Here is a 26583-nt window from a genome sequence, read left to right on the forward strand (position 1 = left end):
CTTATTCCTGTGTAACGTTGGTAGAGATGCCTCTGTGTCTGAAATAATAGAAAAAACACTTTTCCACTTTTGAAAACTTTGCTTTCATGGATTAAAAATCATAATTGATGCTGCATTGAGAGCAGAGAATCAACGGAGCATTTGCAGAGTAAGATATTGGCATGGAAATTGGCATTCAGAATAAAATACGTTACAAAGCAGTAATTACTTTTTTTTTTTTTAACCAAATATTTTTTAAGTAATTTAATGCAGCATTTACAGTGCATTCAGAAAGTATTTTGTTAGCGCTATCGATCTACATTCAATACTCCATATTGACAAAGCAAAACAGAATCTTAGAAATTTTTTGCAAATTTATTTAAAAGAAAAAACTGAAATATCACATTGACATAAGTATTCAGCCCCTTTGCTGTGACACTTGAAATGTAGCTCAGGTGCCTCCCTTTTCTCTTGATCCTCTTGTTTGTTGTTTCGACACCTTGATTGGAGAACTCTGGTTCATACTCTCTTCTGATGGTCACTCTCGTATGTGCATGTTGTAAGAGTGGACATGTGTTAGTTATAGTGTTATGCTTTTCTATTCATTAATCATGCTTCTGGTGGGTATGCAAGGGAATCTTTCCAACTTCCTCCATTCTCCTTCAGAGCTGCCTGAGCTGAAAACCTGATGCTTATATGTACGTTTGCTAAGAGCCATTCATAGGGTTGTCCTCTGCTCCATGCACGTATATTTACTGACTGCATTTAAAGGATGATTTTTTTTTATATATAACATATAGTTAGGAACTTTTTTTTCTCCATTTTTCAGCTCCAAAGTGTAGAAATGATGCCTGGTATCATGATTGCAATTTTAAGGAAGCTAACAGCGTATATCTCCATGCTCTTTGGCACTGACTGTTGTACAGGGTGGTTAAGTTACTGTGAATGTGTGTAAAGGAATTTACTCCCCAAAAAATGAATATGGTGCCAGGTGTGGAGGAGACGCCGTGATAGCAACCTTGAGAGCCTGCTGCATTCATCTGCAGCAGAGGGCCTATCTGCCATCAGTACACTCTCTCATGTGCTTTTTCCTGTATATAGATTGTGATCGTGCCATTGATTTTTGTCCCATTGATATTCAGAGCGGAACATGCGAATGATCCAGATCCAGGACAACATCTCTGAACAGAAGAGCTTAAAAGACAAGCTGGAGAATGAGCAAGAAAAACTGCACGTGGAGTACAACAAGGTGAGCAGCACAATCAGGAGTGTGCTTTAAAATATAATAAATAAGTTGTTGCTTATTTTAAAATTTAAATGAACAGTGTCTGAAATTAATTTTATGTAAATATTCGAATAAATAAGATTATGACTTCAGGAAGTCATTTAACCACACAACCAATATTTATAACACAAATATGACTGAATCGGACATCTGATACCGATTAGCTGGTCACACTGAAAACCAGCCTTTTCCAATCACCAGCCAATCGATCAGTGTGTCCCTAATTTGGTGATATTGTTTTTTTTTCAATTACTGAGCTGGTCTTCCATTCTTACCCCAGTGTTAATAAGTAAATAGTATCAGGTGATTGTTATGTCAGTTTTTGTGGGCAGTATTCAGTTTAGCTTGTAAAAGCCCAGCCTCACTATGCTGCTTGATAAAAACTGAATCCTGTGCCAGTCTCTCCCATCTCTCCTCAAACGTGACCTCTGTGTAGAGGCTGCAGCTCCATCTGTCAACATGAGTAAGGGAATACAACAGCCGAGTAAAAGTCACAAGAGTTAATGTTGCGTTCAGTCTTCGGCCGTGCGTGTTAAGAGTTATTAATGGAGTGTGTGTTGCTAATTGCACTGCTTGAGTTGCTCTTACATGGCTTTGGCCTTGGAGAAAATGTCAAAGTCTAGCTATGACTGATATATAGTAGTAGAGCCAAGTGCAAGGTTTACTTGTGTCACACAAGGTTCAACTCCTGTGCATCATATGTAGTGGTAACATTTAACTGTTAACACTGACTGAAACCCTGGTTCAAAGGTTCATCTCTTCCATTATAACTGTGTGTATTATAACATTTAAAAGCCTTGTTTTATAGCCAATTACATTTATACTCCAACTCTGACCCTTCCCACTACTTTTGTATCCTTGAGCTAATTCAATCAAAGTCTTACACAAAACCAGAAGCATGTCTGTTTCTCCACTGCCTGGATGTGTGGAAACTCAGATAAACATAGGTGAGCTATAGAGAAGTGAAGTGAAAGCAGAGCTTCCAGGCTATGTTCCAGAAATAAGAAACCTCATTTAAAACCACATTGACATTTGTAATAATTCAAACTGTATAAAGAATACACCCCTCTGACATAAACGTACTCAACAGTATGTCGTGTGGTTCACTCAATTTGTCTAGAGAGGACAGTTATTTAAAAAAAAAAACATAACATTTAAAATTCATTCACATGATTTACAATCATTCATTTACTTAATGTTCCTGCCTGTAACTGTCAACAAACACTGTTTCACCAGTTCCACCCAAACCTGAGACGACTGTAGGCTAATAAATAGATAATAACAAATAATAATAAAAAATAAAGGAATCTTCATCACTTTTTCAAAATGACGTATTTGCTTTCTTTCCAAGAAGAAGATGTTTAGCATTTAGCATAAAGAATGGAGGTAATGGGAAATGGATAGCCTGGCCCAAAGCTCAAAACTACACCTACCCACACTTGTAAAGTTCACTAATTAATATGTCACTGCACGATTGTGTTTCTGTTCACAGATGTATTGTAAATGTAAAAACAAGAATTTGTGGTTTTGTGGTTTCCCCACGTGTGCAGTGTCTCAGTCTACAGTGCAGGTTACCAGATGGGTTTTGTCCTCTGCACAGACACAATGGTACCAAGCCTGACAGCCTCACTGTGAAGACAAGGACACTGCAACTGGCTGCCAAGAAATAGTTCCAACACAGAACTCCTAAAACCACAAATTATTGTTTTCACATTCCCTCAGATTAAGGAAATGAGAGACAACGTGTTAATCAATGAGCTTTAGAGGTGTTTGGAGCTGTATTTATAGCTTTGAACAGAACAATGCTACCTGTTCCAACCAGGTTCAGACCAGTGTCTGTAACACACAGACGTGAGAAAGGTATATATTTTTCATCTCACTCTGCAAAGAAAGGTAATAAGTAAGAATTCAACTTTTCATCCTTAAGAAGAAGAATTGTTACTTTCTTCCTCTCTGGTTTAAAAAAAAAAAGTCTACTTATAAGATAAGATAGATTCCACTTTAGAAAATGTGATTGTGTGTGTGTGCGTGCGTGTGTGTGTGTGTGTGTGTGTGTGTGTGTGTGTGCGTGTGTGTGTGCGTGTGTGTGCGCGCGCGCGCGCGTGTGTGTGTGCGTGCTTGTCCTTACTATGATGTTGTCTCTTCTCTCTGACTGCAGCTCTGTGAGTCTCTGGAGGAGCTGCTGAATGTGAATGGACAGCTGCGGGGAGAAGGCCAGGCCATGTGGACTCTGTTGGGGGGCATCCTGGGCCAGGTACCACCACAATCTCTGCCTCTTCACACCATCTCCTCTTCTCCTCTCACCTCCAACCACCATTTTTAGCAATGATTAGTGATGATGGAGAGATATCCAGATTGAAAGTAGCAAGCAACATGGCCACAGTAGTGTATTGCTGTCCGTAATAACCCTGCTGCGGAGTCCTACATGGGTCCACTTTTGCAAACATGCATGTTCACAGAACCGAACTGAACCTGCAGTTATCTCTAAATTAAGTCTGATCCTGACCCGACCCATTAATACAAGTCACCTGACCCATACCTGTAACATTAAACACAAAGGCTCCGCGGTCACTCACTTTAATACTCATCCAGATTGCATTTACACAGGTCATCTGCCTTATTGTGTGATGTACTGTGAAAACACTCGCTCAGTCAGCTCCCACTTGTTTATGATGTGTGATACAAAGATAACCAATTATACGGTAATCATCTGTCCACATGTTGAAAGGGATTCATCAGTCAGCTGCATTCTCAGTTATGGAATGGTGATAAGTTGAGGGGTGAGAGGTTATGTCTTAGGCATTCACACTAAAAAAAATCATGGTGGCTAATTAGGGTTGATCAGAAGTTGTCTTTAAGTTAATTGTTTTTTCTCTTTTACTTTGTATTGCCTGCCCACAGCTGGCAAATTTTTACCTGTGAATTAATATAAACATATTTTTATCCTTTTTCAAAACCCCCCCAGTGTTTATAAAAATCATTTTATTTTGCACAAACTGATCGCCCTTTCCATGAAGTCAGACCTGACTGTGGAGGTAAAAGCTGAAAAGCTTCTCGTTCCTGTGGCAACCAATTACCAAGCTGTAGCACGATGGCTTGTGTGTTATTTAAAGAATATGAACTGTAATCTGCTGAAAAGGACTGAACCGTCTTTGTTTTTGTGTTGAGCTGAGCTTGTGAGAATTTACATTTATGTAGAAAATAATTTTACATACAATTTCAAACCTCCACCCTACAATGTAAACCTACAGTCCAACCATTTTACTGGCGGGTGCACATAAATAATCTGCAGGTATTCACAATTATGTACTGTTAACCATTGGTGTTTGTAATATTAAACTACAGACTTTCTAATAGAATATTATAGTACAACTGAAACACCTCAAAAAGTATTAGAGAACAAACCTAAATGTAAAAACATCCAATAACTTCTCCACAGTTCAACTTTTATTTTCAAAAAGATGATTGAACAAAGGTCTGAATGTCAGGTACATCCATGAGCAACCACTTCCACCTCAGGGAGAAAATAATAACGTCACCAAGACAAAGAGGGCTGCGCACACAACACAACCATTTCCAAAAGGTATTTAGCTATTAGCTTCTGGAGCTGGGGGACAGATGAGGTCTGTGAGCCAACTTTCTACGTCCCCTCCCTCCGTAGTCAGATTGATCATAAGGGTACTGGGGGGCTACTGCATCGGTGTGCTGGTGGACAGTAAAATAATCCATCAATTGGTCCCAGCAGACAAATCCAGCACTGACTTTCTGTTCCAGTCCAACCATGGCTCTGTCTATCAAGTGAAAGCCCGTCTGATATTCAGTCTTACCTTGGTTTTTGTCACTCTCCCTCTCTGCGTCCTCCGACAGCAGGACCCTTTTCCTTCTTCCGGGTTGAGTTTTCTCAGTTTTTCCTCCGACCGCCATTGGGGAAAACAAAAGCACAATCCTGTGTCTGATCTGGTTGTGCAGTGACAGGTGCACTTCCTTTGAGTCATAAATCAAACCCTCATTTTTCTGTGAAATTTCATGCTCGGTGGCAGAAAGAATTGCATAGTGAAAGAGAGGCTTATAGGGAACCAGTCTAAATGCAGATGGTGTCATTACGCTACAGCTATTATGTTGTGTAATCACAATTTACTTCATGATGATAAGTAAACATAAAACAGTTGTTTATTGTGTTGGCTCTTTAGCTGCATATTATTGTTCAACCTGTTGATACCTGACACCAAAATCTTTCTTTCTCATCCTAAAAAAAAGATCATCTTTGTGGGGGGGTTCAAGTCGTGGACAGCTCATTATTGTTTTGTGGAGTTTAATCTGACTGCTCATTGCAAGCAGGGCAGGTGCTAGAGAGCCAGGGAGAGGAGAGAGAGAGAGGAGTTACTCAGCTTCACAGTGTATAGAGTTAAGATTGTATTTTTTTCCTGTCATGTGTTCAAGCACCCCCCTTGAAAGAGAATAACCTGGGCCGTAGCCCCCCAGGTAATTGTAGTTTCAAAAGCTCAAACGTACTTTAGAGGGCTTGATTCATCTTGTTATTGAGGAGGTGTTTCATATCTCCCTTGGTGGTCAGGTAATAATTGAGTCAAACCTTAGAGCTTTATCCATGAACATGAGACACTGTTGAAAGCTTCAGAACATACTTGGAGTTGATGATATGATATCTTGTATATTTGCACATGTTTAATTGTCCATATTATTCCTAGTCAACATTTTTATAGAACAGTCACCTGTATAATCACCTCAGACATTAGAGACTGCTGCTAACTGACCTTTTATGTAAAATTATTCAAGTCACTGTAGTGACTCCTTTAGGGTTCTGTGTAAAAATGTACCAGCTAAATCCCTCAAAAGCCGTAGTAAAAGTACAATTGTTGAGAGTGTGAGGCATGTAGATAAATGGTCAAAATGATATTAATAGGGTGGTGAGACAGCAGAGTGGACAGGAATGAGAAGGAGACTGGCAGTGAATCTGCAATGACCACCATAAATCACCTAATTATGAACATGCACGGTTTAAGTAGCAACATCAGTCACAGCAGCACATGCTTTTGTGTCGTCTATCTGCCATATTTTCATCTTCTATTTGTCATCCTGCCTGTGCATTTGCAGAAATTATTGATGTCCCCAACTGAGGCACTCATCCCTCTTTCGGTACACAGTGAGTGCTTTGTTCTTGATGCTCCTAGAAGTTTAGCACTCCTGCCAACTTAACAAAAACAGAGTCAGAAGACATTTTCCACCATGGCCTCTATAAAATGCTTTGGGCCTCAAACAGCTACCAGGGGACAGATCTTATAATAGGCATCAGGCATAATGGCATAATGCAATCTACTGTAGTATCGGTCAACAGAAAAAATAATGGCCTTTTTTTGATTCACTGATTTGTTACAATAGAAGGAAACCCCGAACCACAGCATGATGTATATTTATTATATCCATTACACCAAGTCATGACTATAATGTACTGAATAAAAAGAGAGAAATTTAGTGAAAGTGAAAGGAATAGACACCAATGAACCCAATGAAGGAGAAGATGAATAATGGCAATATCAGATTATTTCATTTTAATCTATAGATCACAAAAAGTGGGGCACAAAATAACCAACACTAACTGCCCCCAACCAGCAGAAATAATAATACACCACAACAGACTACAGCATCAAATGATTTGCAAAAAAACTTAAGGTAACAATTGTGCAGATCTCAGTTTCATTATCTTTGGCTACACCTGTGGTGACATGTGGTGATTATATCACCTGGGAGTTCTGGCATGACTCCTGGCTCTAATTTGTCTGTTATTTATTTATTTATTTACTACTTTTTATTAATATTTCAAAAAAGAACATCAGAAAACAGAAGAAGAAAGCCTTTGATAGTGTGACAGAGTCCACGGTGACATCCTCATAAAAACATTGTGATTGAGTAATTGAGTTGATATTTTTATTGACTGTCAACAGAGCAGCTAAAAAACAATTCGAGACCAGAGACTTTAGAAGGCTAATCCTGTGGCCGAGACTGTCAGAGTCAAAACAACCCTGAGACAAAGAGAAGTCTGAGATAATAGAAAAGTGTTGAGAGAGCCGCAGTTCATAGCTGATTGTTTGCATACAGACTCTGTCTTTTTAAGAACGGCTGCTTTTATTGCTGCCAGGCACACGTATCCTCAGGAGGCAGTGGAGAGATTTTTGTTACCTAGAATTTGATGTTAGATCTGAGAGCTTCAGATAGAAGGGTCTTTAGGGCCCTATAGTTATGAAGGAGCCGTCTTCTTTGTTCAGAAGTGTCTTCAAGTGATATTTTGTGGCACAGTTTCCTGATTCATGATTTTACTGTGTTGAATATGATGAAATTACTCTGAGCCACAGCCAGTGCCCAGTTTGCTCATGCACTATGTTTTGATGCCTTTTCCCTGAGGACACAGCAGCGTGGCAGGATACCAGGCGGCTTAAAGCTCGTCTGTGCACCTGACTGCTTCCACTCACTATTTATAAAATGTACCTTTAAACTCCTTCATCTGTCTGATAAAGCATGTTAACAATGTTCAAACTGCTCCATATCAGCAGCTGAGCCACTTTTTCTCAGTCAGGTGCAGGCAGACTGCCGTCCAGGTGGGGGGAGATAACCCCTGCAGCCCCTTGTGCTTTGGTCACCCTGTTCCCCATCTATCAGGCCTCCCTGCAGGGACGCTCCCTGTGTGCTACAGGCAGAGCAAGCATGCTCAGATTAGAGCTTCCCGAGGGAAAACTTTGTCTGTTTAGTGACAGACTTGGTCCCTACGAGATAAGTTTTCTAATTAACCTGAGTGGCAGCAATGCACCTGAGATGCAGGGAGAATAAACCGGCTATCTCTGCTGCTTTTCACCTGCCTCATACAACAGGTTCCCTTCTCAACTCTCCTCACAACTCTGCTGCAAAGGAAGTTGGGCTAACACTTTTGACAGTCCAAACTCTTAGGTACCAAATATTCAGTAAGTGTCACTTGACTCTTTGTTGCATCTTTATACAGTTTGTAACCTTCACTCTGACCTTACCAACACAGACCTACAGTCTCACTTTTATTTCTGGGGTGCAGTTTGTTAAGACTACATGAGGTTTGTTCTTACAGCAACATCTAAGTAGCAGAGACAAAGAGAGTTGAAGGAAGGATGAATACAGCCAAACACAGAGAAGTATATGAAGAAAAACAAAGTTCATCTCAAGGAAAATTAAAGCAAACAGGATGCACTTGGCCATGATTTCGAGTGCCACAGCAATTCATTATGGTATAATGAGTGTAAATTAATGTTTTGTTTTGTTTAGTTTTTTTATTTCAGTTTTTCCTTTGTTGTGACATCACAAAGTTCCAGAAGTCCTGACGGCTGGTTTTAAGGCTCAGTTTCTGAATACAGGCTGTGTGCATTACTCTGTGGACTGAGGCTTTGATACTTTCACAGTATTAATATAGAACCTAGACCTGCTTTATAATCACAAACACATGGCAAGCTCATGTAAACTGAAATGGTAATTCCCTCTCATTGTTAGGCTACAATACAGTGGGGATGAGTGGAATTTTGTTCTGACGTGCTCAGAGCACTGAGAAATTAGGCCTAAAAAAATTCAACAGCAACTTGTCATTCCAGAAACAATGTCCTTGTCATTCTACAGCCCCAACTATGGACAGTTCTCTTTAGAAATCCATTCTATAAAACTAAAAAAAAAAAAAACATGTAAAAACTTTCAACTGTTAGCTAAAACCCACCAGTGCTGGTCATGCTATCCACACTGACGGGGCCACTGAAAGACAAGTTGGGGTTCATGGCTGATGAACCCCAACAACTCAAAATGCTGATGAAACATTCCTTCTCTTTTTGTTTTGGTAGAAACTAAATACCCCAGCAGTACTGAAAGCCCCAAAAGAGAGGAAGCCTAGCAAGAAGGAGGGAGGAACCCCAGGCAAGTCATCCAGCCTGCCAGCAATCCTCTACAGGTGAACATACAGTGTCTAGAGAGAAGCTAGGGTAAAGGCAGGATTAAAGGTGATGATTAAGTCATAAAGTAATGATATTGTAACCAGACAAAATGTCAGGGGCAGAGACAGTGTGCTTTACTGCATACGTTTACATCATTGTTTTCAGACCATCTGTGGTTGTATGAGTAAATCTACATATTACAATCTCTACTTATATGGCAAGACAAAAAACATAGATGGGTCATTTGTTCAACATTTTCTCAGATGGACTTTTTTTAGAATGATGCACCTTACCACTGTGAAACAGACGTGTAGAGTTCCAGAATAATGACTGATACTTTCAATGAACAGCATGTTCACACATAATTTCACCTGATTTGTTCCTGCAGCTGTGGCATCTGTAAGAAGAACCAGGACCAGCATCTGCTGGTGTTGTGTGACACCTGCAAACTCTACTACCATCTGGGCTGCCTGGAACCACCACTAACACGCATGCCCAAGAAGACCAAGAACAGCTACTGGTGAGGGACATGAAAAAACAAGGGGAATGGGAGGAAACAGGTCCATGTGCATGGTGAATATACTGTGTTAGTGAGAAGTCCCAAGTACAGTAACGTTTTCTTAGCTCTGTATGTTTGGATTCATACAGAAAGCCACTGTAAGCTTGAGGTAACAACAGCATAAACCAGGCTGCACTGGGGGCCATTAGTGAAGGCTGAACACTTTAAGATTCCTCAGAAGGAACACCCGCATATCTCTACCTCTTTTTGTTTATTGTGTCTGACTTGTAGTCCACCAGCCCTTTCTTCCTTCTCAAAATATCTCTGTCTAGCATGAAAGAGAGTTCTGCCCTTTGGGTCACAATTGAATTAAACTCGTACTTCACTTTACTCAATCTGGTAAGATTTCTGGGAGATGCCCAGTAATGATCTTCTCATGTGTCCAGCCTGTGAAGGCTCCTGTAGAGTCCTCCGTTAGAAATACAGGGTGAGTGTTTGTGTATACATATTATTTGTGACCTTTGAGGCCAGTTGGTGGCAGCGGGATTATCAGATGATGAATGTTGAGATGGTGGAAATGTCACAGTCTCTACTCTCAACTACTGTAGTTCCTTATCTATTTCAGGATGTGTTTGTGAGTGTGTAGCACAGTCTGTTTGTGAGTGCAGTAATTTATTTAGATAAAGAATTAAACTGGGGACCAGCTTGAGATGGGATCACACCAGCCCTGACACCCATCAACATGTTGAAATTGCAACCCATGAGTACTCAGCAGGAATTACTGCATTATTACTATATTATTATATGAGTACTAAGTACTCATGGATCAGACCACCATCTTCAAACTTGGCCTTTATTTGGATCTGAACTAAACATCTGTAAAGATTTGTGACTGTGTCTTGGGTGGTTGACACAGACTGACAGACAGACGTGCACACACACACACACACACACACACACACACACACACACACACACACACACACACACACACACACACACAGATTCACAAGGTGAAAACAACCAGCCACACTGTCACAGCTGGTAATGAGCAAGAAGCTCTTTTGATTTATTAAATGAAAATTAAGTGTGTGGATGCAGAGGTATCACTAACAGAACTGTGCGTGTGCAGAGACAACAAGGTGCTGTGCTTCTGTGTAAAACTAACAGAAGACAGAAGCTTCTTGCTTTTGGAAAGTGAACACAAGGCGGCAGTCTCACTAGAGTAAATAATAGTTTAATGTTTTGGGAAATAGGCCTGTATACTTTCTTTTAAAAAAAGTGAGATAAGACAATACCACTGTCATGTCTGTGTGTTAAATACAGAGCAGGATTCAGGATGTTGGGAGACGTGTTTAGCTCAAAGACTTGAAGCAGAGGATAACAGCTCACCCAGCTCTGTCCAAATTTCAAAAATGTCACCAATAATGTCATAGATTATCATGTGCCCTTTGAAGGACAAACATTATTAAAGAACGGTATTGGCTAAGATTTAACATTAGAATTTACAAAAACAATTCAGTATCAGAAAGAAGTTATAAATTTTGGCATATTGAGTTTCTTTTATTCACTCAAGCTATGAAAGTCTCTGTTTTTTTTTTTACAGTAGAGATTAAGGATTTGCGCCTGTGATAATAAAATCAATGCAGTTTGGTGAGAGGAGCTCTCTTTCTTCTGCTCAGGCAATGCTCCGAGTGTGACCAGGCCAGCAGCGATGAGGCTGATATCGCCATGGAGACACTACCTGATGGCACCAAGAGGTCCAGGAGGCAGATCAAAGGACCAATCAAATTCATCCCACAGGAGATGTCGCCAGAGCCCAAGAAACATCAAGTGAGAGGCACGGTGTGTATATACACTGTGGAATTATATAATCTTCTTAGATTTCTTAAACAAAAACTTAACAAGTTTTGTATGCCCACCTCGTCCCCCACTCAAATTAGAGTGTAACTGATGACACTGTTGGCTAATTGATTGATCTGTATTGATTACAAATAATTAACTTGAATTCTCATTAGTCTCAAGCTCTTCTTAAGGTTATCACAAAGTTGCACAAGGTGATAGTGTGTTCCCCTGAGCAGAACAACAACATTTGTAACCAGGGGTTTTGTTACAGAGCCACCGAATACAAAATTCTGTGGATAAACAGCAACAGATGTGGATTCACTGTTGGTGGAACAGAGACAGGATGCATCCACTCAAACTCAAACTAGAATGAAAAAATATTTATCCTACATTTCATTTGATGAAAGCTAAGAGACAAGAAGAGGAAGGAGTTAGCCTGGAGGGATATAACAGAAACAAATACACATCTTAGTAAATTCATGTGAATAAGAATTCAGATTTGGTTTGCATTGTCTCTTTAGGGCAGTCTGATTTTTCGAGTTTTAAAGGCTCGGAAAACATGAGATACCTTAGTCAGATAAACAAAGCTTCACACCCTCACAGATGGCTGAATGATGATATGCAGGTTGTGGTTTTATGAAGGAAAATAATCCAAAGATTTCTGCACTTGAAACAAAAAAACCTCTAGAAGACTGAGAAAGAGGATTTAGCAAAAATTCACTCGTGCCGGTCAAAACTTATTAAGAAGTTAAAGAGTAGGTATGTCTTAAACAACTGTCAGATGCCTATGGCAAGATGTTTCAACATTTCATCAAACCACACTTCTACTAACTGTACTTACATTTTAGATATCTTTGTCAAAAATTTATTCTCACCAGTCAAAATGATAATTAAATAATTATAAAATTATTAATTAAATTAATAATTAAATTAAATAATAACATTCTTACTAACAATAATTGTATTTCAAGGTATCTACGACTACAATTCTACTAGTCACAGCTAAATTTAAGGGGCCATTTTATTCAGTTCTTCCTGGTCAGAAAGAACATTTCAGATATCCACACCTTCATATTTCCCAGGACAAAGGTCGTCATTTTGCCTTTTTATGCTCACTAGGTTTTCAGTTTCAGAAATCCACAGTTACATTTTTGATATTAAAGATAACAAAGATTCTAGATATCTACAATAGAATACTCACTAAGAAAACAAAACAAAACGTATATTCACAATTTGTATTAACATCCATTTCAGACATCTACATTCCAGTTCTTACTCATCACGTGTTCTACATGTCAGCAGCTCCTATTTGTTAATGCATTGTTCATCTACTTGGACATATGTGAGATTGCATTTTACTGGTTATAATAACAGTAGTGAATATCAGTAATGTGGATATCCATTTTTACTAGTCACAAGGTATTTTACATATTTGGATATGCACTCACCGTCCACTTTATCAGATACACCTTGCTAGTACCAGGTTGGACCCATTTTGCCTTCAGCACAACCTTGATCCTTCATGGCATAGATTCAACAAGGTGCTGGAAACATTCCTCAGAGATTTTGGTTCATATTGACATGATAGCATCACACAGTTGCTGCAGATTTGTCAGCTACACATCCATGATGTGAATCTCCCGTTCCACCACATCCCAAAGGTGCTCTGTTGGACTGAGATCTGGTGACTGTGGAGGACATTTGAGTACAATGAACTCATTGTCATGTTCAAGAAACCAGTTTGAGATGATTTGAGCTTTGTGACATGGTGCGTTATCCTGCTGGAAGCAGCCATCAGAAGATGGCACACTGTGGTCATAAAGATTATTATCTCAGAATTATGTCATTAATTCAGAAAAAAATAGCAAAATATTTTTTTTTCCTCAAGTGAATGCATTACGCTTCTGTAAGTATCTGAATATCAAAAATGTAACTGTGGATAAGTGAAACTGAAAGCCCCAGTACACATGAATGGCAAAAGTGACATCATCTGTCATGGGAAGAATAATGTTGTGGATATCTGACATGTTCCTGTAGACTAAGAATTGCAGATATCTGAAATACATATCCTGTCTAGCAATTGAATGTGAAATCAGCTTGCACATATGAACACTGAAACAGGATTTACATGTTGTAATCATTCCTCCTATTTATACTGGCCATTAAAAGATCCTTTCCTGATGCACTTAAAGTGATAAATGACAAAAATCCAGAAACATTTTCCTAAGTTTATCTGAGGGAAATATGAGTGGAAAGTCACAGCCTTTTTAGTACAAAACTCTCTCTTTGTATTTTCATGGTCAATGTTTAATGTTGAGCTGCAGCAGAGAAGCTATTAGGAACATAAAAAGTCAGTGACAGGGAGAAGTTGAGTCCTTGGCTCTTTTCTCATTTCCACACAGCTGACCAACAACTACGTGAAATGGGTGTTAATGTCAGACTCTCGGTTTCAGGAAAATCCAACTTTCTCAAAAGCTATATATCTGATGGAGTGTACTGGCAGCTGCATCAACTACAGGGAGTGTGTTTTATCAACTATTTTACCACCAAATACATGAGAACAATAGATAAAATAACTTTATTGATAGATGTTTCACACCAAAATTAGAGTGTATAAGCAGGTTTTTTAAACACAGGTAAACCTGCTAAGAAACAGGCCATTGACTCCTTTCACACTGTCAGACAAGTTCACCTGTCTGAGGACACAGACACAACTGCAGGAAGCAACTTCATCACTTGCAGTTACAGAGCGCACACACACTCACTCAGACACAGGGGAGAAAGAGTGAGCTGCTGGCAGCTGTGCAGACTGGTAAACTGGATCCGTCGCAGCTCATTCCTGTGTAGTTGCTCCTGTCATGAGATGCTGCAGTCAGTGATGTGTGTTTTTAAAACTTATTATGGGGCTGCAGCTCACTCTCAGCAGAAGGCTTAGTCGTGGTGTTTCTGGTTTAACATTTTCTGTCATAATAATGAAGGTATAAGAGGAGATCATTAAACTAGTTAAAATGATAAATGTGACTATTTCTAACGCTGAGTTTGTTTTGTTCTACCAAGTAATATAAATTCAGCATCAGATAGCATCATCACTTGTTATTTTAACTTAACTTAATATAGAATTATGATAAGTAATAAACATAATATTTGTATATTAATTCATTAAGAAACAAAATGAATGTTCAGCTGCTCTGCACCAGCGACTGAAGCAGGTATTCTTGGGATTTTAAAAGTCATCAAAGCTCTGACTGTGTCAGTGTTGCCATAAATCCTCTGGCGATTTCCCTGTGAGTTTTTCTCCATTGTCCATAAAAGACTGACAGCATGTGGACTGTGTCAGCTGTGAGAGGGAACAGACCCCTTTCTCCAACCCTCACTGGATCCTACTTATCTGTACCAACCACGCTCTGATCTTGCGATACTGAGCTGCCTCCTCGCTCCCTCAAGAAACCCTCCAGATTGAAATCTGACAGCTTGGTGGTGAGGAGGGGAAGTGGAGTTATCTTTAACTTCTCTTTTGTTTTTCCACTGTTAGTGTGTGACCCACTGCCATTCACCTGGGACTTGAGGGAGCTCTCCTCCTCCACTGTGACTGGGTACACACAGTGGAGCCAGTACCACTGAAGCTGCTCCTGTCTGTTACGAATAGAGAAATTAACAAAGAAAAGGAGTGTCCCAGCCACTTCTCTAAACTCTGTACTCTATCTGTCTTAGAGGGGAAACAGTGGAGTGTTGGAGCACAGTGGCAGTCTGTGTTAATGTGTTTTTCTGTTCAGGTTTGGAAACCCGTGGTCCAGACATGTGCTGAAGACTCTGCTGGAGCTCTCAGGGATTAAGCAGCTTCCTGGTCTTTTTTTTTCTTTTTTTGGAGCCACAGCCACTCAGGCGCAGCACTTCAGTGCAGCATTTATCTTCAAATGCAAGGCATGCAATGGCAGGCACTAAAAGGGCCCTGCTTTGCATTTTTAATGCTTTTACCAGGGCACCCAAGTGCTGGCACTTCTCTAAAGCCATGTTTCAATTTATCAGGACTGGCTAATCGACCTCCTGCTGGCCTCCGAGGCTGCGCTGTGGGTGTGTGTCTGTGTGTGTCATGGAGTTTGTATGTCGAGAAGGAGTGTGTGAGCGTGTACATATGCATGCATGCATACACCTACACACACACATGCAGACATTTGGACAAAAGGGCTAACATGGCCCAGTGGCACCCTGATGAAGATGAGGGTTGTGTGTGTTATTCATGGCCTGTAGTGGGTTCTGCCAACTGGAGTGAAACCCTTAAAATCAACGTGTGTGCTGAATTTTATTTAGCATGTACGTAATGTCGCAGCTGTAAAATGAATGCTCCGCAGCACGCTCTGTCGAGCTTTACGCAGCGCTGTTAAAAATAGCCAGACTGAGCTTCATACAAGGACAGTTCATTAACACACATTTGTTCTTCAGTGTGGGAGATGTAAAAGAAACACAACCTGTGTTTTTGGAACTCGATCATCAATCAGTTTTAATACTAACCATTTCTCACTGTCAGCAGGTTTTAGTCCCCCTCCCTGATGCTCCTCATGCATGAATTCATCAATGCACTAATTAAGTGAAGGGTGTTTGTTCAAGCACAGGTAGATGAAAATGAAAAAGTTTGAACAGAAAAACATGTTTTAATGATGATAACAAAACAGTCAGACAGGGACTTGTAACAGGACAAGTCATTTTAGAAATGGTTGTTTGCAATAAAAGTTTCATCAGAAAGGGATATCTTAGTGCTTTAGATTTATTGATGATTAACACTGGCCATGGAGTCCACACTGTCACAGATAAACCTTTTAGAAATCATACAACCGCATCTTCTTACTCACACACTGACACAGTCTCCTGTCAATACAGACTTTTACTTGATGAAAAAACACCGACCATTTAAGAATTTGTAAAACTTTGTCTCCAACCTCTGACATAGCAAATCATGTCATTTCTGAATGGCATAAATATAATCATGTCATGTCCAGCCAAGACATGTAGTGATTAACCTGTAAAAAAAATAAGTTCGGGGGTTCAGGGTTAACTTTGTGACTGCAAACATGGTGGCACCCATTCCTTTTACAAGAGTGACCTACTACAGTGGGTACATAGTGGTTTCTGAGAGTCACAGGTCGTACAGTTCTTCAGTATGACCTGTGACATCAAGATTTAAAACTAAGAATCTTCCACCATCACTTAAGTTATCTCTCAAATGAGGTAGAGGGGTTTGTTCTCACCTTGTAATTTAGGATTCTTCTATTGTCAAATAATTCTAATTATTTCATCTTAGTTAAATCATTAAAAATGATATGTGGAAAAGGTACAAGGGACTGAATCCACTTAAATATTCTCTTCATTTGATGCAGTGATATAGCCATTTTCTAAGATTAAAGAAAATTAGGGAAAATTTAAGGGGGAATTTAAGGTTCAAGAGGCTAACTGAAGGTGGCAATAAAATGCTCCTCCTAATGGGACATGATTTACTGCTGCTGCAACCCACCATAGTCCTAACATTAAAACTGCCCATGAGAACATATGCCATTAATCATTTGGAAATTATGAGAATTAAGTTAATATATCTAGTTACTACCACTTCCTATGCTCTGTTAAGTTCTCTAATCCTGTGTGAAATGATTCATGCTTGTTAAAGATGCGCTGATGTACTTAATTAAAAGATTGATTTTGCTTCGTACTTATAAACCGCCTGCAGTTTTAATTTCCTCACCTGAGCAGAGCCTGAGATTAGCTGTGCAGTGTGGCTGAGCGGCGTTCAGCTGAGCCAGCTACTGAACTGCTCTCTGCTCTCTCTGGCCTTATAGATTACTTTAACAGACACTACTTTAATGCAGAAATTATTGAATAATGTCAGGCCTTTTGTTTGGTGCTGCATTCGCAGGAGAAATGGCGAAGGTCTGAAGGAGCCAACTGGCAGCATTCTTGCAGTTAGCATTCTTAATGATAAGTGCTCCATCTGGCAAGTGGTGGCGAGCCAAAGGCGACAGATGGAATTGTTTTCACAGTCTGTTTAAATATGTTGTCGATTTTTCCACCCCTTTTAAACCCTCCTTAGCAGTTCCAACACTCCCTTGCTAGCAGCAAGAAGGAGATGTTTGATTTGTATGTCCTTTGTTCAGTCTCCTGCAAGGAAAAAGCACACTTTAGGCCTGTGTCGTAGATGGAAGTATTGCTAGACATCCATCCGGTGGTCTTTAGCTTGCATAGGAAGAATGTGATTGATGGTCTGGCATGTTCTTCCACAGCATGACCAGCTGGTTTGCTTGTAATGCTGCGAGTATGGCTGCATTCATGTGTTGAAATTAAGAGATTAGTGGTAACATCACAGAGAGGCTCTGACTCGATCAGCTCGGCTCCCTCACAGTCTGAACCACAATATCTTCACAGGCTTTTGGTTGAACAATCACATTTCTTGTGAACAATCAGCTTTTTCCTCCCACTAATTGAGTGGAATGTGTCCTCCCATTCAAAAGTGTAGACAATGAAGTCAAGGAGTTTTTCAACTCAAAAATCATATGTTGTTTGTGTATATACACAACCACACTGTATATCTATACAGTGTATTCAGAAAGTATTCAGACCCCTGTATGTTTTTCATGTTATGATCAAGCCCAATGCTAATCCCTCATCAATCTACACTCAATACCCCATAATGACAAAGCAAAAATAAAATTTTAGACTTCAGTTAATTTATTAAAAGGAATAAGGAGTTTTTGCTCAGACCAGGATTAGGACGCTGCAATGAGAACTGTGACGAGTGACGACATCTGTCATCAGAGCCATCACTGATAGCTTTTGGATTTTCCAGTTTCAAGACAATATTTGACAATATTTCCCATTCATGTATTAACTGGATACTGTAGTATTAAATTGTTATTTTGCCATAGTTTCATCAAAAATCTCCTGCATTCAACCAATGTTTGCAACAACAACAATCATTCACTCACACTCTCATATACACACACACACACACACAAACACACATACTTCAACGAGCTGACTGTCATTTAAACACTGTTTGTGTGATGGATAAGAGATCAATAGACATAACACATCACTTCATTCAGTTTCTTAGCCTGCTTGCTTTTCATGGTCGTAACTAGAACTTTAGGCCCTAGGAGGGAAGTGAAGGGATGGTCAACGAGAGAGAGAGAAAGAGAGAGAGAGAGAGAACTACAAGCCATAAAGAGATGTTTTTGAGTGAATATTATGAATGCTCTGGTTATTAAATGTAAATTATTAATGTTTTGTTTGTGATGACTGTTTAGTCTTAACATAGCCATGAAATGTATTTGTCGCTCTTGACACTCTCTCTTGCTCTTTGGTTGCTTTCTCTCTAGGATAACATAACTCCACCCCCATGATTATATCAGCTATTGGCAACTTCACAGTGCGATGATAGGACAATGTCACTGTGGATAAGATCATGCAACCCTACTAAGTAGAAATCCAGATTCATCAGGTCAGGCCACGTTTTTGGCTGCACTGCAACAGCAGAGCCGGCCTTATTAACGGGTCTGTGGCCGACTGTCTGAGTGACAAGGGTACACCATTGATTGGATGGCACCATAGACTGTGGCCACTGGCCTTTGCTCTTGCACAACTATTTTTTGTGAACATTAACCGACTTTTTAGACCCTTAAGCAACAATTTTTTAAAAAATCACCAGGCAACATAACTTTTTGGACAAAACTACTATGACTTTCCGGAGAAGACAGTTACCAGTATTGCCCCATGAGAATGAGGTCAGGCTCTTTCTCCACAGGCACACATCTCGATGCTGACTGCACGACAGCTGACATGAATGAGCCGAGTGACTATTTTACAGGAAATACAGCTGAAATTACAGCTCAGTCTTCATGTGTTTGGTGATTTTGTCAGCAGAGCAGCAGCTTGAAGTGACTGCTAGTTAACACGTCGTCTCAATGGGCCACGTTTCAGTCGCTGTTTCAAACTTGTTCCATTTTCCGACAACAGAAACAGAAAAAGATGAATGAGAACAGCTTTATTGTGAATTCATCTGGATTAAAATACTGTAAATGTGAGCACAGAGAGGAGAGAAGCAAACAGATAAAGGGCTGAAGCCAGCTGACACTACACTGAGAGCAAGTAGACTACGATGCAGTCCAGCCATATGCTAGGTTTTGACCTACTCTTGTTCCAGTCTTCACCTGTCCAGTGTTGGTGAGTCTGTGTCCATTGCAGCCTCAGGTTTCTGGTTTTGGTGACAGCAAGTGGAACCTGATGTGTTCTCGGCTGTTGTAGTCCATCCATCTCCAGGTTCAATATGTTGTTCAGTCTGATGCTCTTCTGCTCCTCCCAGTTGAGTGGCTATCTGAGTGAACGTAGCCTTCCTGTCAGCTGCAGGCAGTCCTCAGAGCTGCTGCTCACTGGATGGTTTTGTTTTTGTCTCGATTCTGAGTAAAAACACTCAGACCAGGCACTTGACACCACCAATCATGTCACAGTCAATGTCACTGAGATCACATGTTTTTCTGATGTTTCATGTGAACATAAACTGAAGATCCTCACCTGTATCTCACCTGGATTTACTTTATTATGTAGAAGAACATTGTGTGTTGTGTTCATGTAGGGTAAGCAGGAAGAAGCTGATTGACCCTTCATTGTTTGTTGCCTCATTTGCTGGTGCATTACCACCGAAATACTGTGAAAGTAGTTGCAGGATGTGTATTGTGCTGCACACATGCTTGTGCTTGTGTGTACATCATCATGCATGTGTGTGAAAACATATGTTTTTTATATTTCTTTTTTTTCATGTATTTATTTTTACCCAAAATGAGATAATTGTTTTTATCAACTCAGCTTTAGTTTGTCAGCTGACAGTCAGGTGACACTGTTTGCACAGATTTTAACAAGTAAATTTAACTGAAACCATAAAGATGGAAAGTTACGTCTTTGCCCTGATCTAAAGGTGTCGACCCATTCATCTCAAACTTGAATGAAAATTAACATTTTACTTAACAGTTACAGTGCATTATGATTTTGATTTGTGATTATGATCACAGCTCAAAAGTGATTTTTTTTGTTTCTCAGAGAACCAGAGGACAGAAGAGGAAGAGGGTTCCCATCTGTGAGGACAAAGAAGATAAGATTGAGGTTTGTCTCTTCATTCTGCTGCAAAAAACTACTGCTGTTGTTCTAGCTGACATGTTACTGACATATTCAAGTTCTTGATGAGCCAGTTCAGCTCTGCTCGTCACTTTCACTGATATTTGCTTTTTTCATCCTCTTTCACCCATATTGTCTGTTTTATTTAGATATCACTCGATGAAAAGTATTTTACATTACAAGGTTTCATATAAAGTGAGAGAAATCATCACAGTAGTGAGTAGTAGAAACTGATGGGACTACAGAATTTAAAAAGAAACTTGCCTCAGTTTTCTCTCCAGTAAAAGATTTTACCTCCAAAAAACTAAAACGCTCAAAAACTGCAAAACTGTTTAAAGTCTAGTGTTGTTCATAATTACCCACTTAATCATTAACCATTAATAAGAATTTTGACCAATTAATACTAACAGTTAAAATATCCTGGGACATCTGTACCATCTAAGAAGATATTCTGTGACGTAGGTCTCACAGTGAACAGACCACAACAGCACTAAACTAACCCTGTTTCTGAATAAAAACCAGTTGACAAGCTGTCAGCTGCTGAGGCCCGATTTTGGTTTAATGCCAGTCTGACTCTGTGTCATGCGAGCTGTAGCCTGGCTGTTCACACCAGAAGCACATCTCTCAGCAAGCGATTCTGCTCCTCTGCTTTTTACTCACACATAGAGCGGATCTTTATAATAACCTCATTCATTTATAACATAGAGCTTTTTATGTGGGCCCTCGTTTCTTCTGCAACAATGAAGTTAAAGGGACCATCGCCTTGTGTGGTGATCTGTGGGGAGGGGCTTCTCTCCTCTGTGTGTGTGTGTGTGTGTGTGTGTGTGTGTGTGTGTGTGTGTGTGTGTGTGTGTGTGTGTGTGTGTGTGTGTGTGTGTGTGTGCATGCATGCATGCATGCGTGCGTGTGTGCATGTGCTTGTCTGTCTCACTCTTCTTCCGGTCTACTTTAACCACTTTGTATTGGTATTTTTTTATGGGATCCAGACGTCGCCTTTCAGTCAGAAAAAAATAATCTAAATGAACATGCCTGTTTAAATCCAGTTGTTTCCATATTCATATTGACTACGAACAATTCACATATCTCTCACTCTAATGGTCACTTTCATGAATTGGATTCAGGAAATACTTCTCCATTGTAGCTTCCATCTTTCCCCAGTTTGTTTCATTCCTGTTTACATCCCCACCACCAAAAAGTGCCCATACAGCTCTCCATTCTAATCAGCCGTGTTTCCATAGGAACCACTGCCACGGGAACGCCGACAACGGCAGTCTGTAATGCAGAAAAAACCAAAAGCCGAAGACACTAGGACTGAGTGTACAACCTGCAAAGGCCCGGGCGACAACGAAAACCTAGTGAGGTGAGAGAATATGTGGAGCAGGGAGGTGGGGTGATTATACATGCTCTGTGTGTGTGTGTATCTCATGAGGCAGCCATATCCTCCTGATGATTAAAGTTCAGTCTTCATTAGGCTCTGGCTGCCTGGGCTCTGCAGAATGAGGGGGGCTGAGGGTATCTTATCCATAGGCCCCCTATATTGACCTGCCACATACATTTGCACAGTTCATTAAGGCGTAATGAATAGCTCAGTTTTTTTGCTCCTTTCTTGGGATCTCAGGTGTCAGGCATCTAATAAACATGATTCTTCTTTGACATTGGAATTCTGTGTAGAAAAAAATCTAGATCACACCAGGCACCTTGTCAGCCCATTGTCAAGATGAATCTCTCACTTGAAAATTTTCTCCTGTCTCACCTCTGACTGTACAGAATTCACTTCATGAATTTCACACTGTCTCCCTGAAAACGGCTTATTTCAACGTGATCCTGTTTATGACTTTTTGAATTGTTATGTTGAAACATTTTTCCATTTTACATATTGCTTAACCATAGATTCTCAGGACCAATGTATTAAAGACTGACATTTATTACCTAATATTCCTTTTTCCCATCAACGGCATCTCCAACTTTACAAATCCACTCCAATCCACAACACTTCCTCCATCTCTACATACTGTCTTGAGAAATTCAGAACAATGTACATTCTACAGCACAACTGCCATGGCTTTATCAACAGTCATACCATACCAACCACTCTGATATGAGTTTTTAACAGAAACACTGTCACTCACAAGCTAATCCCAACTGCATCTACATTGCTGTTTTTTCAGTCAGTGAGAAAAACACTTCCCAGATTAATTTAAACATCTGATCAGTCAGCAGAAAATGTATTTCCTACTATTTTCATAACTGTATAATTATTTAAGTCGTTATTCAAGCAAAAATATGTAACATTTTGTGATGATATTACTTTGGACTCCAGGATATTTTCATTATTTTCAGATGTTTTTTTCTGTCAAAGGATGAAATCAGTTAATCAGGAAAATAATCAAAGGAGTAATCAATACAGTAAAATTATGTGTTGCAGATTTGTTCATTTATAGGCAGGCTTTTAATGTTGAATATCTGCACGACATGTTGCCTTCCAATGACTTTGCCATTTCTTTCTATCTTTAACAATTATACAAAGGCAGCATCAAAGGTCGAAGCCCCTGGAATTATTGTGTGAACGTATTGTTGTAAAATGGAGGAACTCAGAGCCACATTTGAGCCAGTTTTTGAGTATGACATGACTCTGTTGTCTTACTTATGAAATTAATGCTTTCATAATGTACATTATGCTGAGTTTTAGATGTAAGATAGGTCATTTCACCACCCACCATCCCCCAGTATTTTTGCCGTTGTTATCAATTGGCCTTTATTTGTTCATGCAGGCATATTATTTGAGACTTGGATACTTAAGATTTCTCCTTTATAACAAAGTTTCACTTGCCTGCCTCACTTTTTAATTTAGTTTCTTTTGTACTACTTTACATAGCTGACAGGTGAAGCTAAAAGCAAAGGTAAAATCTAATCTGCACAAGGAACTATATACTACTTCATTTACATCGATGCAGCGATGCTGTGTACAGGTTTCTGAAAATGATACCATGCCCATGGCAAGACCAGTATCATGGAAATAGATGAAAAAAAGCTGAACACTTGAATACCAAAGTGTTTCTGTTTTTCTTGTGCTCTTGAGGCAGCGTTTACGTTGTGAGGGTTGCTGGTCGGGGTGTGAGGTGTGCTGCCCTGACTCTTTCTATCTTTGCATTGCACAGGTTGTGAGAGCCCGGGCAGCCACCTCACCTCCCATAAAAACTCGGGACAGATGACCATTGGCTTAGAGACAGAGAGGCAAATTGAGGCGTTTGAAGAATGGCACTCGGGTCAGGCTGAAGAATGAGACCGTCACACCGCCCCGCAACCACCTCTGATCCAAACTGGACCAACAACTGTCCAACGAAAATTGAGCAGAACTGTCTGAATCTAAATTATGGAATTCAAATCATGAACGGTTGCTTTCAGCAAGTAATGTTTGGATAATGTTTAGACTCTCAAATGCTTGTACACACTACAAGTAACTTGGTTGATGGGATCATTTTTTAACAATTATGGCTTCATTTGCATCGAGGCAAAGGTCTGCATCTACAAGGTTCTGACTAGGTAAGAAAAGGGTTATCTGTTTATACAGTTTATGTGTTAAAAATGGCAAATAAACACAATACTGTTCTATTTATGTAGCCTAATGACATAAGAGCTTATCATAGAGCCAACTGATAGATACAACTGCTCCATATATGTCTTTTATTAGACACTGAGTCCTGTAATCTTAAGAAGTTCTATGGTATGTCATAATTACTTCCTGAATGTGATGTATTTTATTTTGAAATAGGATATTTGTGGCATTATATGAGACAGCAAGAGAGCAATCTTTAGTATAAACCAAGGGTCTATCAACTATGGAATGGAGTCAGATTGCCATGGAGTCCATTTAATCTGAAAGACAAGCAGAAGTTTTACAGTCACAGTTTTCCAACATGCCTCCTCTGAAGATGCAGTGGTTTCCATGTAGTTGCAGTTTTCCAGGAAGGTCAGGAACCCATTTTATCTTTCAGATCGTGCTCAAATCTGGCTGTTGTGCGTATTTATTTGATCTAAGGCTGATGAGCTTCTTCACTGCTCATACGGCAGCTAAGTTTGTTTGGCTTCTTCACTCTTTAGGAAATAAGCGAAATACTGTGAGGTATTTTCGATCAACAGATTGCTTTTCTTGGTACTGGGCTGATGCTCTGCCTCCCTGTCCAACTTCTCATCATGGCCAATCAGCAGTAATGATTGAAGTAATCTACCAGCCAGTAATTCTTAAGCATTTCAGTGCAAATTTGGTTAATTACTGACAGAGTTGAACCTTCTTAGATGTGAGTGTTGTGTTGTGTTTTTTCAAATAAGTGGTGGACCAGAAGTATTAAGAAAAGTCTGTGTTGTTGATTGAAAAGTTAACTGTTTCTGGTCTGTCCATTGTGTCAGTAGAGTAATGCTGCCATAAATCATCTGTAGTATAAACAAACTAGTGTAGTTAGTGATGATAGCACTTAAATATTAGTCTTTAGTGTCTTTAGGCATTTAGAAGTCTTCCACTGTCTCCATATCTTGAAGTGACAGTTAAACTGACGTGTCTTCAGACAGAACTCCAGCTTTGTCTCCATGTCCCTGGTGGCCCATAGTCAGTGCCGTCAAAACAACAGCTGCTTGCAGCTCTGTCAGGGCTCATGACAAGTGTCACATTCTGCCCTCATGTGTCACTCTGTTGCCCATCCAAGACCCAATATGCATGCTTTTGGGAGCAGCCAAACCCATACAGTTTTACTGCTTTTTGCCTCTCTGGTGTGTGTCCACAAACAACACCACAGTGGGTTTGTCCTAAGAGATGAGACCTTGGTGCAGAATGACTTGCTGACTCCTGACCAGCTCTTTTTCATCACTCATACTCAGTCAGTCTCAAAGACTGTGTGTCAATTATACAATGCATGGTTGTATCTATTTACCCAGATCTGTATAATAATTTAAAATTGAAAATAAGTGGTGTGGTCTTGTAGAATTTGAATGCCAGGTAGTGCGACTATGTGTACAGTATTTATTGAAGAGGCCAAACATACGTCTTTTCTTTTTGTGCGTATGGACTTGATCATATATCATAAGCTTGTGTTGTGAACAGAGTTGAACTCTGATTTGTGATGTAGTCTTGAAGCAACCACCATATCTTCTTTTAATTGCCAAACATTTCTTTAGCTTTGTTTACAGACATGCTCTTAAGGGAATATTTCAGATTAATTGTGAACTGTGTTACTGTGATACTGTATGAAGTAAGAATATGAATGTTGCTCCTGTTGTGTATGTAAAGTGTCTCAGCCTCTGGCCTATAGCTCTTGAAAATTAAGCAGAGCTTTAATAAACTCTTGACTTTTTCACCTTATTGCCGCAGTGATAAATGAGTGTCAGCCAGCTAATTAATCGTTCTAAAGGTGCGGCAGCGGCAGTCCGTTTGTGCGTGTAATGCCCTCTGTCATCTGTGATTTATCACCTGGGAAGTGGCCTTCTTGTTGGGAAATGTTGCTTCTCGGCACACACAGAGTACAGTCCAATTCTTTGACTCTTGTCATAGAATAAAAAGACCCCTGAAAATTAGGTTTAGAACATGGAATACTAAAGCTGACAGCCAAAAGACGAATGATAATGATTGGATGGGTTCCACAATAATTCTGTAATTGTGTGTGTGTGTGTGTGTGTGTGTGTGTGTGTGTGTGTGTGTGTGTGTGTGTGTGTGTGTGTGTGTGTATCATATTGGAATATGACAACACAGATGGTAAGAGCCAAACATACAGTTCTATGCAAAAACCCACTGGGCAAATAATATATTTTAGTGATGTGAAATGAAAAGAAAAAATACAAACACACACTTGTGCCATGTGCTAAAAATGTAGGCACTCCCCTAA

At 39.8% G+C, this 26583-nt stretch overlaps 1 protein-coding gene across 4 annotated transcripts in view; it reads left to right on the plus strand.

Annotated features, from left to right (window-relative positions):
- Positions 1 to 26583, plus strand: part of phf14 (PHD finger protein 14) — a 96415-nt gene that overhangs the window by 23795 nt on the left and 46037 nt on the right. Inside the window, exons 10-17 of one of the 4 annotated variants that reach the window (XM_071499590.1) lie at positions 1122 to 1228; positions 3423 to 3518; positions 9127 to 9233; positions 9605 to 9736; positions 11398 to 11560; positions 20636 to 20698; positions 21949 to 22070; positions 23869 to 26063. In XM_071499590.1, the coding sequence (XP_071355691.1) occupies positions 1122 to 1228; positions 3423 to 3518; positions 9127 to 9233; positions 9605 to 9736; positions 11398 to 11560; positions 20636 to 20698; positions 21949 to 22070; positions 23869 to 23875 (797 nt within the window). In that variant the 3' untranslated portion in view covers positions 23876 to 26063. Of the gene's footprint in view, positions 1 to 1121; positions 1229 to 3422; positions 3519 to 9126; positions 9234 to 9604; positions 9737 to 11397; positions 11561 to 20635; positions 20699 to 21948; positions 22071 to 23868; positions 26064 to 26583 lie in introns of those variants that run through there. The other 3 variants (XM_071499591.1, XM_071499587.1, XM_071499588.1) reach the window with 3 other exon arrangements.

The sequence above is a fragment of the Trachinotus anak genome, unplaced genomic scaffold (assembly GCF_046630095.1).
Source record: "Trachinotus anak isolate AG129_WGS33_773 ecotype Australia unplaced genomic scaffold, CSIRO_AGI_Tana_v1 ptg000016l, whole genome shotgun sequence".
In the NCBI taxonomy this organism is placed as follows: domain Eukaryota; kingdom Metazoa; phylum Chordata; class Actinopteri; order Carangiformes; family Carangidae; genus Trachinotus; species Trachinotus anak.